General features: G+C 44.9%; 1 protein-coding gene across 2 annotated transcripts in view; it reads right to left on the bottom strand.

The window, feature by feature from the left end:
* LOC135011356 (retinol dehydrogenase 7-like) overlaps window positions 1-20,730 on the bottom strand; it is an 80,258-nt gene that overhangs the window by 9,150 nt on the left and 50,378 nt on the right. For both annotated transcript variants that reach the window (XM_063952451.1, XM_063952452.1), the window contains 2 exons: window positions 17,559-17,892; window positions 13,830-14,088 (listed from right to left, as the gene is read on the bottom strand). In XM_063952451.1, the coding sequence (XP_063808521.1) occupies window positions 13,830-14,088; window positions 17,559-17,871 (572 nt within the window). In that variant the 5' untranslated portion in view covers window positions 17,872-17,892. The remainder of the gene's footprint in view (window positions 1-13,829; window positions 14,089-17,558; window positions 17,893-20,730) is intronic.

Genomic DNA, 20,730 nt, shown 5'->3' with positions numbered 1-20,730 from the left:
TGGCACGGCCAATGTCCACAGTCCCTGGCATCCTACTCGCTGGCCCCTAATAGGCATCAGTGCCATGTGTAGTGGGTGAATGGGACTTTTAAACTTTGGCACGTGTGGCAAGTTCGAAGGGTTGGAGAACCTTGCACAAGATGGAAATCATTCTCCACTGTGCTTGAGTCATGTGCATTCCCCCTCCTTTGCCTATATCGTAGGTGGATGTATAGGATTGAAAGGCCTTTTGCTGCTCCACCATCCTCTGAAGCATATAGAGTGTTGAATTCTACCTCATTACCACCTCTTGCTTCAGGTGATGGCAGGGCAGGTTCAAGAGTGTTTGCTGGTGCTCCAGTCTTCGGGACATGGTGGCTGAATGCCAAAAGTGGCCCGCAATTTTTCGGACCACCGACAGCATCTCCTGTACACCCCTGTCATTTTTCAAAAAATTCTGCACCACCAAATTAATTGTATGTGCAAAACATGGGATGTGCTGGAATTTGCCCAGATGTAATGCACGCACAATATTGGTGGCGTTGTACGATATCACAAATCCACAGGAGAGTCTAAGTGGGGTAAGCCATTGTGCGATGATGTCCCTCAGTTTCCGTAAGATGTTGTCAGCGGTGTGCCTCTTACGGAAACCGGTGAAACACAGCGTAGCCTGCCTAGGAACGAGCTGGCGTTTGTGAGATGCTGCTACTGGTGCCGCGGGAGGCAATACATCTACCCAGTGGGCTGTCACAGTCATGTAGTCCTTAGTTTGCCCTGTTCCACTTGTCCACATGTCCGCGGTTAAGTGGACACTGGGTACAGCCACATTTTTCAGGACACTGAGGACACTTTTCTTAATGTCCCTGTACGTTTTCCTAGTGAAGTGGAATCTGGATGGGATTTGGTACCAGGGACACACTACCTCCATCAATTGTCTAAATCCCTCTGCACCAATGGCGGATACCGAGTGCACGTCTAACACCAACTAGTGATGAGCGGTTCGGATCCTCGGGATCCGAACCCGCCCGAACTTCACCTTTTTTTTCACGGGTCCGAGCGACTCGGATCCTCCCGCCTTGCTCGGTTAACCCGAGCGCGCCCGAACGTCATCATCCCGCTGTCGGATTCTCGCGAGATTCGGATTCTATATAAGGAGCCGCGCGTCGCCGCCATTTTCACACGTGCATTGAGATTGATAGGGAGAGGACGTGGCTGGCGTCCTCTCCGTTATAGTAGAAAAAGACTGAGTATAAAGACTGAGTGACTTACTTATAATTGTGGGGAGGATTGGGGACGGGGAGCAGCTGTTAGGGAGTACAGTGCAGGGTTTTGATTATACCACCAGTGAGTTTAATCCTTTGTTTGTTTCTCTGCCTGAAAAAAACGCTCCACCATATCTGTGCTCACTCAGTGTGCTGCACTGCTGCACGATATATCTGTGCTGAGTGCACTGCTCACACTGCCTAATTGTGGGGACTGGGGAGCAGTTATAGCAGGAGTACAGTGCACAGTTTTGCTGACAGTGACCACCAGTCCAGTATACGTTTGTCTGCCTGAAAAACACTCCTGTCTGTGGTGTCTTTTTTTTTCTTCATACTAGTTTAGCAGTCTGCTGACAGTGTCCACCAGGTCCGTTATTATTTATTATACAGTATATTATATTTATTTTATATATATCTAGCAGTACGGTAGGCCACGGCTGTACCTATCTCTGTGTCGTCAGTGCACTCGTCGTCCATAAGTAATATAATACTATACTATCCATCCATCTACATTGTATACCTGTGGTGGCTTTTTTTTTCTTCATACTAGTTTAGCAGTCTGCTGACAGTGTTCACCAGGTCCGTTATTATATTATACAGTATATTATATATATATAAGCAGTACGGTAGGCCACGGCTGTACCTACCTCTGTGTCGTCAGTGCACTCGTCGTCCATAAGTAATATAATACTATACTATCCATCCATCTACATTGTATACCTGCGGTGGCTTTTTTTTTCTTCATACTAGTTTAGCAGTCTGCTGACAGTGTCCACCAGGTCCGTTATACAGTATATTATATATATAAGCAGTACGGTAGGCCACGGCTGTACCTACCTCTGTGTCGTCAGTGCACTCGTCGTCCATAAGTAATATAATACTATACTATCCATCCATCTACATTGTATACCTGTGGTGCCTTTTTTTTCCTTCATACTAGTTTAGCAGTCTGCTGACAGTGTCCACCAGGTCCGTTATTATATTATACAGTATATTATACATACATATAAGCAGTACGGTAGGCCACGGCTGTACCTACCTCTGTGTCGTCAGTGCACTCGTCGTCCATAAGTAATATAATACTATACTATTCATCCATCTACATTGTATACCTGTGGTGGCTTTTTTTTCCTTCATACTAGTTTAGCAGTCTGCTGACAGTGTCCACCAGGACCGTTATACAGTATATTATATATATAAGCAGTACGGTAGGCCACGGCTGTACCTACCTCTGTGTCGTCAGTGCACTCGTCGTCCATAAGTAATCTAATACTATACTATCCATCCATCTACATTGTATACCTGTGGTGGCTTTTTTTTTCTTCATACTAGTTTAGCAGTCTGCTGACAGTGTCCACCAGGTCCGTTATACAGTATATTATATATATAAGCTGTACGGTAGGCCACGGCTGTACCTACCTCTGTGTCGTCAGTGCACTCGTCGTCCATAAGTAATATAATACTATACTATCCATCCATCTACATTGTATACCTGTGGTGCCTTTTTTTTTCTTCATACTAGTTTAGCAGTCTGCTGACAGTGTCCACCAGGTCCGTTATTATATTATACAGTATATTATATATATATAAGCAGTACGGTAGGCCACGGCTGTACCTACCTCTGTGTTGTCAGTGCACTCGTCGTCCATAAGTAATATAATACTATACTATCCATCCATCTACATTGTATACCTGTGGTGGCTTTTTTTCCTTCATACTAGTTTAGCAGTCTGCTGACAGTGTCCACCAGGTCCGTTATACAGTATATTATATATATAAGCAGTACGGTAGGCCACGGCTGTACCTACCTCTGTGTCGTCAGTGCACTCGTCGTCCATAAGTAATATAATACTATACTATCCATCCATCTACATTGTATACCTGTGGTGGCTTTTTTTTCTTCTTCATACTAGTTTAGCAGTCTGCTGACAGTGTCCACCAGGTCCGTTATACAGTATATTATATATATAAGCAGTACGGTAGGCCACGGCTGTACCTACCTCTGTGTCGTCAGTGCACTCGTCGTCCATAAGTAATATAATACTATACTATCCATCCATCTACATTGTATACCTGTGGTGGCTTTTTTTTTCTTCATACTAGTTTAGCAGTCTGCTGACAGTGTCCACCAGGTCCGTTATACAGTATATTATATATAAGCAGTACAGTAGGCCACGGCTGTACCTACCTCTGTGTCATCAGTGCACTCGTCGTCCATAAGTAATATAATACTATACTATCCATCCATCTACATTGTATACCTGTGGTGGCTTTTTTTTTTCTTCATACTAGTTTAGCAGTCTGCTGACAGTGTCCACCAGGTCCGTTATACAGTATATTATATATATATAAGCAGTACGGTAGGCCACGGCTGTACCTACCTCTGTGTCGTCAGTGCACTCATCATCCATAAGTAATATAATACTATACTATCCATCCATCTACATTGTATACCTGTGGTGGTTTTTTTTTCTTCATACTAGTTTAGCAGTCTGCTGACAGTGTCCACCAGGTCCGTTATACAGTATATTATATATATATAAGCAGTACGGTAGGCCACGGCTGTACCTACCTCTGTGTCGTCAGTGCACTCATCATCCATAAGTAATATAATACTATACTATCCATCCATCTACATTGTATACCTGTGGTGGTTTTTTTTTCTTCATACTAGTTTAGCAGTCTGCTGACAGTGTCCACCAGGTCCGTTATACAGTATATTATATATATAAGCAGTACGGTAGGCCACGGCTATACCTACCTCTGTGTCGTCAGTGCACTCGTCGTCCATAAGTAATATAATACTATACTATCCATCCATCTACATTGTATACCTGTGGTGGCTTTTTTTTTCTTCATACTAGTTTAGCAGTCTGCTGACAGTGTCCACCAGGTCCGTTATTATATTATACAGTATATTATATATATATAAGCAGTACGGTAGGCCACGGCTGTACCTACCTCTGTGTCGTCAGTGCACTCATCGTCCATAAGTAATATAATACTATACTATCCATCCATCTACATTGTATACCTGTGGTGGCTTTTTTTTTCTTCATACTAGTTTAGCAGTCTGCTGACAGTGTCCACCAGGTCCGTTATACAGTATATTATATATATAAGCAGTACGGTAGGCCACGGCTGTACCTACCTCTGTGTCGTCAGTGCACTCGTCGTCCATAAGTAATATAATACTATACTATCCATCCATCTACATTGTATACCTGTGGTGGCTTTTTTTTTCTTCATACTAGTTTATCAGTCTGCTGGCAGTGTCCACCAGGTCCGTTATTATATTATACAGTATATTATATATATATAAGCAGTACGGTAGGCCACGGCTGTACCTACCTCTGTGTCGTCAGTGCACTCGTCGTCCATAAGTAATATAATACTATACTATCCATCCATCTACATTGTATACCTGTGGTGGTTTTTTTTCTTCTTCATACTAGTTTAGCAGTCTGCTGACAGTGTCCACCAGGTCCGTTATACAGTATATTATATATAAGCAGTACGGTAGGCCACGGCTGTACCTACCTCTGTGTCGTCAGTGCACTCATCGTCCATAAGTAATATAATACTATACTATCCATCCATCTACATTGTATACCTGTGGTGGCTTTTTTTTTCTTCATACTAGTTTAGCAGACTGCTGACAGTGTCCGTTATTATATTATACAGTATATTATATATATATATATAAGCAGTACGGTAGGCCACGGCTGTACCTACCTCTGTGTCGTCAATGCACTCGTCGTCCATAAGTAATATAATACTATACTATCCATCCATCTACATTGTATACCTGTGGTGGCTTTTAGTTGTGCGCATTAAAATATGGAGAACAAAAATGTGGAGGTTAAAAAAATAGGGAAAGATCAAGATTCACTTCCACCTCGTGCTGAAGCTGCTGCCACTAGTCATGGAAGCTGCTGCCACTAGTCATGGCTGAGACGATGAAATGCCATCAACGTCGTCTGCCAAGGCCGATGCCCAATGTCATAGTACAGAGCATGTAAAATCCAAAACACAAAAGATCAGTAAAATGACCCAAAAATCAAAATTAAAAGCGTCTGAGGAGAAGCGTAAACTTGCCAATATGCCATTTACGACACGGAGTGGCAAGGAACGGCTGAGGCCCTGGCCTATGTTCATGGCTAATGGTTCAGCTTCACATGAGGATGGAAGCACTCATCCTCTCGCTAGAAAAAAAAAAGACTTAAGCTGGCAAAAGCACAGCAAAGAACTGTGCGTTCTTCGAAATCACAAATCCCAAAGGAGAGTCCAATTGTGTCGGTTGCGATGCCTGACCTTCCCAACACTGGACGGGAAGAGCTTGCGCCTTCCACCATTTGCACGCCCCCTGCAAGTGCTGGAAGGAGCACCCGCAGTCCAGTTCCTGATAGTCAAATTGAAGATGTCAGTGTTGAAGTACACCAGGATGAGGATATGGGTGTTGCTGGCGCTGGGGAGGAAATTGACAAGGAGGATTCTGATGGTGAGGTGGTTTGTTTAAGTCAGGCACCCGGGGAGACACCTGTTGTCCATGGGAGGAATATGGCCATTGACATGCCTGGTCAAAATACCAAAAAAAATCAGCTCTTCAGTGTGGAATTATTTCAACAGAAATGCGGACAACTGGTGTCAAGCCGTGTGTTGCCTTTGTCAAGCTGTAATAAGTAGGGGTAAGGACGTTAACCACCTCGGAACATCCTCCCTTATACGTCACCTGCAGCGCATTCATAATAAGTCAGTGACAAGTTCAAAAACTTTGGGCGACAGCGGAAGCAGTCCACTGACCAGTAAATCCCTTCCTCTTGTAACCAAGCTCGCGCAAACCACACCACCAACTCCCTCAGTGTCAATTTCCTCCTTACCCAGGAAAGCCAATAGTCCTGCAGGCGATGTCACTGGCAAGTCTGACGAGTCCTCTCCTGCCTGGGATTCCTCCGATGCATCCTTGAGTGTAACGCCTACTGCTGCTGGCGCTGCTGTTGTTGCTGCTGGGAGTCGATCGTCATCCCAGAGGGGAAGTCGGAAGACCACTTGTACTACTTCCAGTAAGCAATTGACTGTCCAACAGTCCTTTGCGAGGAAGATGAAATATAACAGCAGTCATCCTGTTGCAAAGCGGATAACTGAGGCCTTGACAACTATGTTGGTGTTAGACGTGCGTCCGGTATCCGCCGTTAGTTCACGGGGAACTAGACAATTGCTTGAGGTAGTGTGCCCCTGTTACCAAATACCATCTAGGTTCCACTTCTCTAGGCAGGCGATATCGAGAATGTACACAGACGTCAGAAAAAGTCACCAGTGTCCTAAAAAATGCAGTTGTACCCAATGTCCACTTAACCACGGACATGTGGACAAGTGGAGCAGGGCAGACTCAGGACTACATGACTGTGACAGCCCACTGGGTAGATGTATTGCCTCCCGCTGCAAGAACAGCAGCGGCGGCACCAGTAGCAGCATCTCGCAAACGCCAACTCGTTCCTAGGCAGGCTACGCTTTGTATCACGGCTTTCCAGAATACGCACACAGCTGAAAACCTCTTACGGCAACTGAGGAAGATCATCGCAGAATAGCTTACCCCAATTGGACTCTCCTGGGGATTTGTGGCATCGGACAACGCCAGCAATATTGTGCGTGCATTACATCTGGGCAAATTCCAGCACGTCCCATGTTTTGCACATACCTTGAATTTGGTGGTGCAGAATTATTTAAAAAACGACAGGGGCGTGCAAGAGATGCTGTCGGTGGCCAGAAGAATTGCGGGCCACTTTCGGCGTACAGGCACCGCGTACAGAAGATTGGAGCACCACCAAAAACGCCTGAACCTGCCCTGCCATCATCTGAAGCAAGAGGTGGTAACGAGGTGGAATTCAACCCTCTATATGCTTCAGAGGATGGAGGAGCAGCAAAAGGCCATTCAAGCCTATACATCTGACCACGATATAGGCAAAGGAGGTGGAATGCACCTGTCTCAAGCGCAGTGGAGAATGATTTCAACGTTGTGCAAGGTTCTGCAACCTTTTGAACTTGCCACACGTGAAGTCAGTTCAGACACTGCCAGCCTGAGTCAGGTCATTCCCCTAATCAGGCTTTTGCAGAAGAAGCTGGAGGCATTGAAGGAGGAGCTAAAACAGAGCGATTCCGCTAGGCATGTGGGACTTGTGGATGGAGCCCTTCATTCGCTTAACCAGGATTCACGTGTGGTCAATCTGTTGAAATTAGAGCACTACATTTTGGCCACCGTGCTCGATCCTAGATTTAAAACCTACGTTGGATCTCTCTTTCCGGCAGACACAAGTCTGCAGAGGTTCAAAGACCTGCTGGTGAGAAAATTGTCAAGTCAAGCGGAACGCGACCCGTCAACATCTCCTCCTTCACATTCTCCCGCAACTCGGGGTGCGAGGAAAAGGCTACGAATTCCGAGCCCACCCGCTGGCGGTGATGCAGGGCAGTCTGGAGCGACTGCTGATGCTGACATCTGGTCCGGACTGAAGGACCTGCCAACGATTACTGACATGTCGTCTACTGTCACTGCATATGATTCTCTCACCATTGAAAGAATGGTGGAGGATTATATGAGTGACCGCATCCAAGTAGACACGTCAGACAATCCGTACGTATACTGGCAGGGAAAAGAGGCAATTTGGAGGCCCTTGCACAAACTGGCTTTATTCTACCTAAGTTGCCCTCCCTTTAGTGTGTACTCCGAAAGAGTGTTTAGTGCCGCCGCTCACCTTGTCAGCAATCGGCGTACGAGGTTACTTCCAGAAAATGTGGAGAAGATGATGTTCATTAAAATGAATTATAATCAATTCCTCCATGGAGACATTCACCAGCAGCAATTGCCTCCAGAAAGTACACGGGGACCTGAGATGGTGGATTCCAGTGGGGACGAATTAATAATCTGTGAGGAGGGGGATGTACACAGTGAAAGGGGTGATGAATCGGACGATGATGATGAGGTGGACATCTTGCCTCTGTAGAGCCAGTTTGTGCAAGGAGAGATTGATTGCTTCTTTTTTGGTGGGGGCCCAAACCAACCAGTCATTTCAGTCACAGTCGTGTGGCAGACCCTGTCGCTGAAACGATGGGTTCGTTAAAGTGTGCATGTCCTGTTTATACAACATAAGGGTGGGTGGGAGGGCCCAAGGACAATTCCATCTTGCACCTCTTTTTTCTTTCATTTTTCTTTGCGTCATGTGCTGTTTGGGGAGTATTTTTTTGAAGGGCCATCCTGCGTGACACTGCAGTGCCACTCCTAGATGGGCCAGGTGTTTGTGTCGGCCACTTGGGTCGCTTAGCTTAGTCACACAGCTACCTCATTGCGCCTCTTTTTTTCTTTGCGTCATGTGCTGTTTGGGGAGTATTTTTTTGAAGGGCCATCCTGCGTGACACTGCAGTGCCACTCCTAGATGGGCCAGGTGTTTGTGTCGGCCACTTGGGTCGCTTAGCTTAGTCACACAGCTACCTCATTGCGCCTCTTTTTTTCTTTGCGTCATGTGCTGTTTGGGGAGTATTTTTTTAAAGGGCCATCCTGCCTGACACTGCAGTGCCACTCCTTGATGGGCCAGGTGTTTGTGTCGGCCACTAGGGTCGCTTAGCTTAGTCACACAGCTACCTCATTGCGCCTCTTTTTTTCTTTGCGTCATGTGCTGTTTGGGGAGTATTTTTTTGAAGGGCCATCCTGCCTGACACTGCAGTGCCACTCCTAGATGGGCCAGGTGTTTGTGTCGGCCACTAGGGTCGCTTAGCTTAGTCACACAGCTACCTCATTGCGCCTCTTTTTTTCTTTGCGTCATGTGCTGTTTGGGGAGTATTTTTTTGAAGGGCCATCCTGCGTGACACTGCAGTGCCACTCCTAGATGGGTCAGGTGTTTGTGTCGACCACTTGGGTCGCTTAGCTTAGTCACACAGCTACCTCATTGCGCCTCTTTTTTTCTTTGCGTCATGTGCTGTTTGGGGAGTATTTTTTTGAAGGGCCATCCTGCGTGACACTGCAGTGCCACTCCTAGATGGGCCAGGTGTTTGTGTCGGCCACTAGGGTCGCTTAGCTTAGTCACACAGCTACCTCATTGCGCCTCTTTTTTTCTTTGCGTCATGTGCTGTTTGGGGAGTATTTTTTTGAGGGCCATCCTGCGTGACACTGCAGTGCCACTCCTAGATGGGTCAGGTGTTTGTGTCGGCCACTTGGGTCGCTTAGCTTAGTCACACAGCTACCTCATTGCGCCTCTTTTTTTCTTTGCGTCATGTGCTGTTTGGGGAGTATTTTTTTGAAGGGCCATCCTGCGTGACACTGCAGTGCCACTCCTAGATGGGCCAGGTGTTTGTGTCGGCCACTAGGGTCGCTTAGCTTAGCCATCCAGCGACCTCGGTGCAAATTTTAGGACTAAAAATAATATTGTGAGGTGTGAGGTGTTCAGAATAGACTGGAAATGAGTGTAAATTATGGTTATTGAGGTTAATAATACTACTATGGGATCAAAATGACCCCCAAATTCTATGATTTAAGCTGTTTTTTAGGTTTTTTTGAAAAAAACACCCGAATCCAAAACACAACCGAATCCGACAAAAAAAATTCGGTGAGGTTTTGCCAAAACGCGTTCGAACCCAAAACACGGCCGCGGAACCAAACCCAAAACCAAAACACAAAACCCGAAAAATTTCCGGTGCACATCACTAACACCAACACAGCTGTCAGAGGAGGAAATTGACATTGAGGGAGTTGGTGTGGCTTGCAGGAGCTTGTATACAAGAGGAAGAAGGGATTTAGGTGTCAGTGGACTGCTTATGCTCTTACCCAAAGTTTATGTACTTGACAATGACTTCTGATGAATGCGCTGCAGATGACGTATAACGGAGGATGTTCCTAGGTGGTTAACGTCCTTACTTATTATGGATTGACAAAGGCAACACACGGCTAGACACCTGTTGTCTGGATTTGTGGAGAAATAATTCCACACAGAAGAGGTGGCTTTTTTGGTATTTTGCCCAGGCATGACAATGGACTTATTCATCCCACGGACAACAACTGTCTCCCCTGGTGCCTGATTTAAACAAACAACATCACCATCAGAATCCTCCTCGTCAACTTCCTCCTCAGCGCCAGCAACACCCATATCCTCATCCTGGTGTAATTTAACAGCGACATTTTCAATTTGAATATCACAAACTGGACTGTGGGTGCTCCTTCCAGCACTTGCAGAGGGCATGCAAATGGTGGAAGGAGCAACCTCTTCCCTTCCAGTGTTGGGAAGGTCAGGCATCGCAACCGCCGACACACTTGGACTCTCCTTGGGGATTTGTGATACCATCTTAGAACGCACAGTTCTTTGCTGTGCTTTTGCCAGCTTAATTCTTATCATTTTTCTAGTGGGAGGATGAGGGCTTCCATTGTGATATGAAGCTGAACCACTAGTCATGAACATATGCCAGGGCCTTAGCCGTTCCTTGCCACTCCGTGTCATAAATGGCATATTGGCAGGTTTACGTTTCTCCTCAGACCATTTAAATACACCACACAGGGCAAACCCTTTAAAAATTATTTGGGTTAAATATTAATAACCCTTTTATTTGGAGTAAATACTATACAGCACTGGACTTATACGGCAGTATCAGTGGACTTATACGGTAGTACCACTGGACTTATACGGCAGTATCACTGGACTTATATGGCAGTACCAATGGACTTATACGGCAGTACCAATGGACTTATATGGCAGTATCACTGGACTTATACGGCGGTACCACTGGACTTATACGGTGGTACCACTGGACTTATATGGCGGTACCAATGGACTTATATGGTGGTACCACTGGACTTATTCAGCAGTACCAATGGACTTATACGGCAGTACCAATGGACTTATATGGCGGTACCACTGGACTTATTCAGCAGTACCAATGGACTTATTCAGCAGTACCAATGGACTTATACGGCAGTACCAATGGACTTATACGGCAGTATCACTGGACTTATACGAGAGTACCAATGGACTTATATGGCAGCATCACTGGACTTATACGGCAGTATCACTGGATTTATACGGCAGTATCACTGGACTTATACGGCAGTATCACTGGACTTATACGGCAGTACCACTGGACTTATACGGCAGTACCACTGGACTTATACGGCAGTACCAATGGACTTATATGGCAGTACCAATGGACTTATGGCAGCACAGGGACACCACCAGTGGACTGATGCAGGACAACACAGCACCACTGCAATGGACTGGACTTATACAGCAGCATTGGACATATGGCAGCAGAGGACACCACCATTGTGACTGGACTGATGCAGCACAAGACACCCCCACTGCACTGGACTTATACAGCAGCATTGGACATATGGCAGCAGAGGACACCACCACTGTGACTGGACTGATGCAGGACAACACAGCACCACTGCAATGGACTGGACTTATACAGCAGCACTGGACATATGGCAGCAGAGGACACCACCACTGTGACTCGACTGATGCAGCACAAGACACAAGACACCACCACTGGACTGATGCAGCAGAAGACAGCACTGGAATGACACATAAGACAGAGCAGGTCGCCACACCACTTTCCCACACAAACAGAGTAGACACTGAGGAGAGAGACACGTCCTCTCGCTACACTCTCCGGGACTGGAGTGAAAATGGCGGCGAGACGCGGCTCTTTATATGGTATCCAAAACCCTCGAGAATCCGAAAGTGGGATGATGACGTTTTGCCTCGTTCTGGTTTCTGTGTCTAGCGGGAAAACCCGAGCCGGGCTCGGATCCGGGCTCGTGACGTGAACTTCGGTAGGTTTCGGTTCTCAGGGAACCGAACCCAATCACCCCTATTATGAACTACTGTATTGCGGAGGTGCTTGCAACCCAACTTTGCATGCTGTAATAACACCATTCCAGAAGCATTTTAAAAATGGTGTATTCTTGGAATACAGCTTTTTTTTATGTACTTCTGCTACTGTAAGTAATTTACTTTATCTAAAAAGACTAATTCAAGAAAAAAAATGTTTAATATATTTGAAATAATATTACTGATGTGTTTTTGCTTATGTGCTGTTGTTTTTTTAAAAGGAAAATACTTATTATTGGAACTGAAAGTTGAAATATGGGTTTCCAGGACAGGTTTACAAGTAGTAAAACTAGGTCATGCCCGTACACAATAATGAGATTGAAACAAGCCAAGTGACAAGTAACTCTTATGGCTTAGGGCCAGATCAATCAGTATTTTGCCTAGAAAACAAAATAGTGTGTACTGTAGCTGTGCTTGTGATATATATTTTTTTATAACTGTTATACAGTATATTGCGCTAAAACAAACAACAAAAAATGTCAGTTATTGATGTTGGAAAGAGACAAATTTGAAAAACATGCTCAAGATGTCTTTAAGATTTATTCCAAAACAGACAGATCACTACATTGGCTAATTCCGTAACAATATTACGTAGGTGGGTCTGGTGATGCAATCCATCCTTCTTTTGGCACCGACTCTGCTCATGTCAGCATGCGCGAGAGCCTGCGCATCTGTAGTAACATATATATTAATAGTATTGTATAAATAGTGTAATATCTACAGATACTGTGGGCCTGATTCAGATCTGATCGTTGCTGTGCCAACTTACATCTTTGCTATTTTGCTCTATTTGGCACAACATGCAAAACACGGCTAAGCTGTTTTTCACGAGTAGCGAGTGGATGTATTTTAAAATTTTTGTTTGCCATAATAGAATATGTACAGTAAAGTAACATATTAAAGAAGCAAATTAAGAAAAATCACAAGGCATGGCTAAATCTCTGAGTCTATGGCATGCAAAACCGTGCCATACATGGCGGGATATAGCAAAGATGTATGTAAACACATCTGCAAATTACCCCAAAATCAACTTTTTCATTTTTTATGCACCTCAAATGTAATTAAATATTTATGTCAAGAAAAATAATTGCTTTTTATAATTTTTTTTTATATTTAGAAAAAATTTAAAGTCGCCTCAAATTACCCCAAAAGTACCTTTTGTCTACTTTTTTTGGTATTATTCTTTTAATTAATGTTTAATTAAAATAATTTAATTTGCTTTATATATTATTATTACTTTAACAAAATGAACATCTTTTAAGAGCGTCCAGTACTTTTCTTATGCCCACTAACAGCCTATATTGTACTGCTAACAAAGCTGTCATGTTTTTGGAGTTCAGGAGGTTCTCCCAAGTTTTTAATGAACTTTTCCCAGGTAGCATTTTGTAGAAAATTTGTACACCCTCACCGCAACCACCAAAAAGTGGCATTTCTAATTGGATCTTGGATTTTTCAGGTGCACACATTCGTGCAAAATCTGCAAGTTTCACAAAACAAACTCGCATCCACAGACTAGCACCTAGAGAGGCGCCCCACTGCTTGGAAAGTTGCAGTTTCTTGTTACCCCCAGGTGCTATTTCGGTGATGTCATGACATCATGTGAGCCTGTGGAGGGGTATAGGGGTTGCTTGCAAAGGGCACTTCTGCTATGGCACTGCTATACACTTTGCAACTGTACAGAACATATCATTAGAATTTTAGAGATTGTACAAACTATTACCTTAGGGAGTCTGAGAATGCTTCTACCCCATGTCGGGAAATGCTGTATCCTCCTCCTACGAATGCTAATCTTCCCATCACGCTGGATATGTTAATAATACGTCCTTTTGCTCTAATAATAAAGGGTAGCAAGCTGAGCGTCACATCAATCAGCCCAAGTAAATTCACATTCAGCACCTTGACAAAATCCTCTTTGATCAGCCAGCCATTGGGGGCTGTGGGTATTCCAATACCAGCGTTATTCACTAGTCCCCATAACTCTTTGGAAAGAAAAAGTTAAAGGATTTTTTTTAAATACAAATAATTGCATTTGATTATACATGAAAATATTCCAAACTGGGTGTGACAGACTACCAGCAAAACTATCACTTTAAATATTACCATAATATTTCCAGCTATTGGTTCGACTGTACAGTACGCAATTACCAAAACAGCCATACTGACTTTTAGCATTGGTATATAAAGCAGCCAGCTGAGATATTTGTCTGCAGACTTAACCATGTAATGTCATTTTCTTATTCAAGCTATATTTATTACTGAAGGGAAAAGCTTGGAGTGTATTTACTAGTGATGAGCGGACATTGGCTGAGCTTATAAACATGCCTCACCCTGGATTTTCACCAGAAAATTCTGATACACCCTGCCTTATTTGCCTGCATACCAGTATTTATTATTCTAGGACAGATCTTCTGAGCTCTTACAGTGATGAGAAGACTTCCGGATTTATGACCTGGGAAACCTATTATGCATGCAAAGCCACTGGTCTGCACATGAACAAGCCATGGGTGAGCTGAGAGGGATACACTGCCTGCTTGTATGTGAAGTTAGATACATCCCTTGTACGGTGGGATGTATCAAGGCTTGGAGAGAGATCAGGAGTAAAGGGCCCTACACACTAGAAAACATGACCAATGTGAAAGAAGAACAATTTGAAAGCAATTTCCCTTGAACTTCCAGGAGTCCTGACAAACGAAACTGAATGTACACACTAAGCATTTTCTCAAACAATTTGAAAGACAAAAGATATCTTTGGAATTGGCACCTTATTTACATATTTTAATATTGGGGAGGCATTTCTGGGTGTATGGACAGGGCTGTAGAGGGGGAACCAATTAAGTTTTTTATCACCCACTGCCCCACCAATTATATTTCCACTGTGCCACCAACGTAATTCAAAATTAATTATAATGGGTTCAATATAAGATAGATAGATAGATAGATAGATAGATAGATAGATAGATAGATAGATAGATAGATAGATAGGCAGGTGTGGCACTCCTGGCGTCTGAGAAACTTAAATGGAGACATGCATGTTAAATGGCATTCAACATGCATGTCTCCATTTAAGTTTCTCAGACGCCAAGAGTGCCACACCTGCCTATCTACATACATCATTTTATGTGTGGGCACCCGGCGCAGCATATTTATTACAGGAAGAGCCGGACCTGTGTTTTATATATATATATATATATATATATATAATTTATAACCCATTACAATAAATTTTTAATTACGTTGGTGGCACAGTGGAAATATAATTGGTGGGGAAGTGGGTACATTGGTGGGGCAGTGGATGGAGACGCTGAGCGGTCAGCGTCTCCCCTCCAGCGACTTCCGTCAGCGGCTCAGCTACAATGAAGCCGCTGGCGGGGAGGGAGCCGCTGGAGGGGAGACGCGCTGAGCGGTCAGCGGCTACCGGCAGCGGCCTCAGATATGAAGCCGCTGGCGGGGAGGGGAGCCGCTAGAGGGGAGGGAGCCGCCTGCGGGGGGTGAGCAATGGCACATTGTGGACATCGCTCATCGCGGCTCCGTACACACATGCCGTGATGAGCGATGTCACAAGTGACATTGCTCACATTGAGCTGTCTGCACCGCCGACAGCCAACCTGCAATCAACAAGCGCGAGTGCGCGCATCGTTGACTGCAGGACCATACACACTAGACGATGTGAACGATATATCGTTCACAATCATCTGTATTGGCCATATTGGCCCTGTGTATGGTCCTTAAGAATTGTTGAAAGCAAACAATCAGCCCCTAAGTGTCATTTCAAAGACGGTGCTGATTGGTTGATTTGGACAACTTTTCCATTTTGTCTCTCCAAGGCTTGATACACCCCCACCTCCCCCCCAACCAGATCGCTGGATGGCCATATCTGTTTAATTTGGGCAGCCATGCGTGTGACTTAACTAAATTCTGATGGTGTTGCTTCGGCAACCTGAAAGGATCAGAGCAGGTGTGATCATCATTAGTAACTTCTTCAACATTAGAAGTGTTTTTCTGCAAAGTTATTGTTTTTTTTACAAACGTGATTTGTTCATTTGTTTAAGCCTGATATAGTACTATAATATAGTCTATAAATGCATCATATCAGTTTAAGTGTGCATAAGTTATACAATATATGTTGAAATTAATTCATTTACATTTTCATTGGCTGATCAGCACCCTCTGACTGCTGATTGTGGCAAACAATCGATACCATAAAAAAGGGGGCCAATAAGCCCCTTGCGTGTTGGAGAAGGATGCCACACATGGAGAGGAGCTGGAAGACAGAGAAAACTGCAGATACAGAAACCAACTTCAGCTCAGCTGATAGTGTAACATACTCTCTCTCTATATATATATATATATATATATATATATATATATATATATATATGAAATAACCAGAGGCGGATTGGCCATAGGGTTCACAGGGAAGATTCCCGGTGGGCCGACGCACCCGTGGGGCCTGTTTTGTTTAAGGACATTTGGTCCTTTTTATAGACATAATGAATAAGATGCAAAATAATTTGCATATATGAAAATGACTTTGCCACTTAGCCTGTGATTGCAGATGATCTAGTGTATGCTCTGTCTGCCTGCTTGGTTGACATATAAGATTGAGTGAATAGTGATTGGGATACGGATATCGGCCCTCATTCCGAGTTGTTCGCTCGGTAAAAATATTCGCATCGCAGCGATTTTCCGCTTTATGCGCATGCGCAATGTCCGCACTGCGACTGCGCCAAGTAAATTTGCTATGCACTTAGTAATTTTACTCACGGCTTTTTCATCGTTCTGGCGATCGTAATGTGATTGACAGGAAATGGGTGTTACTGGGCGGAAACAGGCTGTTTTATGGGCGTGTGGGAAAAAACGCTACCGTTTCCGGAAAAAACGCAGAAGTGGCCGGAGAAATGGAGGAGTGTCTGGGCGAACGCTGGGAGTGTTTGTGACGTCAAACGACAAGCACTGAACTGATCGCAGATGCCGAGTAAGTCTGAAGCTACTCAGAAACTGCTACGAGGTGTGTAATCGCAATATTGCGAATACTTCGTTCGCAATTTTAAGATGCTAAGATTCACTCCCAGTAGGCGGCGGCTTAGCGTGAGCAACTCTGCTAAAATCGCCTTGCGAGCGAACAACTCGGAATGACCTCCATAGTTTCCAAAATTCTGTATCATATTATGTGCTCATAATATTTAATTTTATTTTTTTTAAACTTCCCCCTTGATGCTGGACAGTGGACATGCCCACTATCTGGAAAGTCTTGGGGGGAGGGTGCAGCTGCCATGGCCCATGGCTAGACCTTACACCTCTGGTGCTGCACATGTGGGGCCACTAGTACAAATTTTTCCAGGGCCGCATTTTGTTCCCAATCCGCCCCTGGAAATAACCTTTATCTAGGAGGGTTCATAGAAAAGTGAGGCATGTACTGTAGCAAATCTGTCATTGCTTTCATATTTACCTTCATTTCTGATGTTGTGCTTAACCCACTCAACAGCAGAGCTCACACTCTGATTGTCAGTAACATCCAGTATTACTGTTTGCAGTCTGCTGGAGGTCTCCTTCTTCAGGTTCTCAGCTCCTGTATCCGTCAGACAGGCAGCCAGAACCCTCATTCCACGTCTGTCCAGCTTCTTCGCCAACAGGTTCCCAAATCCAGTGTCACATCCGGTGATGAAGACATATTTATCTGAGAGATTCTCCAGTATCTGACTCTGTCTGTACCATCTGTACAGGAGGATGAGGACCAACACCACCAGCACAGCGAGCCACATGATGAAGACTGATGTTTATCACTGCGTAAAAAATAAAGTACTATTAATGCACATGTAACAAAATGGGGGAATTTTAAAAAAATTTAAAGTAAAAAAACTTTAAAAAAAACTATATATAAAAAAAGATTATTCAAGTTTTGTAGAAAAAGTGGAATGAAAATGGGACATTCAATGTGTGAAATAAAAGTTAAAATAAAATCTTTGCTTATTGCAGTGGTTCCCAAACGCAGTCTTCAAGGCACCCCAACAGTCCAGGATTTAAGGATATTGATGCTTAGGCACAGGCAGTGGCGTAACTACTGCTCCCGCAGCCGCTGCGGTGGCTTGGAGGCACAAGGCTGCGGGGGCGCCGCCGCCGCCAATTGCTGCTGTGAGTTTTGGGAAGGAGCCGGAGGGCACAGCGCGCGCCTCTCCGGTGTGTCCCTCCTGGGTATCCGGCGGCGAGCATCGGCGGCATGTCTGTTAAATGAAGTGCCAGTTCGTGAGCCAATCAGAGCATGCGGACTGGTGGCTGCCGGTCCGCGAGCCCTGATTGGCAGAGCGTACCGGCACTTCATTTGACAGACTTGCCGCTGGAGACGAGATACACACAGGACGGACACAGCCAGGAGAGATGCGTGCTGTGCCCTCCGGCTCCTTCCCAAAACTCACAGCAGCAGGGCAGCCTGGGGAGGGTGTGTAACTGGCACTGGGGGGCATATTTGGCACTAGGGGGTATATGTGTAACTGGCACTGGGGGGGGGGGGCATATTTGGCACTGGGTGCATATGTGTACCTGGCACTGGGGGCATATTTGGCACTGGGGGTATATGTGTACCTGGCACTGAGGGGGCATATTTGGCACTAGAGGTATATGTGTAGCTGGCACTGGGGGGCATATGGGGCTCTGGGGGAATATGTGTATCTGACACTGGGGGGCATATTTGGCACTTGGGCATATGTGTTTCTGACACTATGGGGGCATATTTTTATCTGGCACTGTGGGGGAATATCTGGCACTGGGGGCATATGTGGCACTGGGAGCACAGCCCTAGCAACAAGCATTTCACTCTGGTAACAAGCACAACACCCAGCTCATGAAATCCTTTGCAACAAGCATTACCCCCTAGCAACGAGCAAGACACCCAGTGCATGAAACTCTTGGCAATGAATATTACCCCCTGGCAACAAGCTTGAAACCCAGCACATGATACCTCTGGCTACAAGCATAACACCTAGCGCATGAAACCCCTGGCAACGAGCATGACATCCTTAGCATGAAAACACCTGGCACCATACATGGAACCAAGAGCATGAAACCCCTGGCAACGAGCAGGTAATTTAAAAGTAATTAAAAGCCTTACTGTAGGGCTTAATGTGTAATGGGCATTGCGGTGTGTGGCATAATGTATCACAGGCATTACGGTGTGTGGTATACTATATCACGGGCATTGTGGTATGTGGCATAATGTCTCAGGGGCATTGCAGTGTGTTACATAAGTTGTAACGGGCATTGCAGTGTGTGGCATAATGTATCACGGACATTGCAGTGTGTGGCATAATGTATCACGGACATTGCGGTGTGTGTCATAATGTGTCACAGGCATTGTATGTGCTATAATGTATCAGGGGCATTGCAGTATGTAGCATAATGTATAACGGGCATTGCGATACGTCGCATAATGTTTCACAGTCATTACGGTGTGTGGCATATTGTGTCATGGGCATTAGTGTGTGTGGCATAATGTCTAAGGGGCATTGCAGTATGTGGCATAATGTATACTGGACATTACTATAAGGAGGAAAAAATACAAATAATGTAAAGGGCATGAATCAGGATTATTTTTTTCCTGTGGTGGCCAACGTCTGGGCATGCAGGTTGCAAAACTGAAGTATAAGGTAGTCTTTTCCTGCAATGCCACGCCCCTTTCAAGCAAAGCCATGCCCATTTCAGCAAGGCCATGCCCCCTTTTTGCTGGGCACACGCAGATTCATCCCTTTGCTAGTGGCAATTGTGGGGGGGGGGGGGGAGAGCGCCAGAGAATGTTTTGGCTTGGGGGAGTAAAATTTCTAGTTACGCCACCGGGCACAGGTGACTAATTAGTACCCCAGCTGACCTACTCCTAACTGCCATGTTACAGGCTGTGATTGATAAATGGTAGTTAGGAGCTGATTGGTTGGTACTTTATCTCTCTCCATTGTAACACTCACCAAAGCTTAGCACATACTGACTGTATACCCCTTAATGCCCAGCATTGGCCTGTGAATTAAGATTATAGTATAAAGAGCAACCACTGTATTTATAAAAGTCCCCACACTTTGACAGAAGCAGAAAACAGGATTTTGATACCTACCGGTAAATCCTTTTCTCCTAGTCCGTAGAGGATGCTGGGGTCCACTTCATGACCATGGGGTATAGACGGTTCTACAGGAACCATGGGCACTCTTAAGACTTTTCAATGGGTGTGAACTGGCTCCTCCCTCTATGCCCCTCCTCCAGACCTCAGTTATAGGAACTGTGCCCAGAGAGACAGACATTTTGAGGAAAGGATTTACTTTAAACTAGTGGTGAGATACTGTACATACCAGCTCACACCTCAACCATGCCGCACAACATGGCATTCAACATAACACACGCCAACAGGCATGAACCAATTACAGCAACATGCTGAAACTATTATAACACAACTTGTGTAACTCTAAAAACAAAACTCCAGGTAAAGTACGCACTGTGACGGGCGCCCAGCATCCTCTACGGACTAGGAGAAAAGGATTTACCGGTAGGTATCAAAATACTGTTTTCTCATATGTCCTAGAGGATGCTGGTGTCCACTTCATGACCATGGGGTTTATACCAAAGCTCCAGTACGGGCAGGAGAG

The sequence above is a fragment of the Pseudophryne corroboree genome, chromosome 2, assembly GCF_028390025.1.
Source record: "Pseudophryne corroboree isolate aPseCor3 chromosome 2, aPseCor3.hap2, whole genome shotgun sequence".
In the NCBI taxonomy this organism is placed as follows: domain Eukaryota; kingdom Metazoa; phylum Chordata; class Amphibia; order Anura; family Myobatrachidae; genus Pseudophryne; species Pseudophryne corroboree.
The sequence above is the reverse complement of the archived record's forward strand: the minus strand, read 5'-3'. Positions and strand labels throughout refer to the sequence as shown.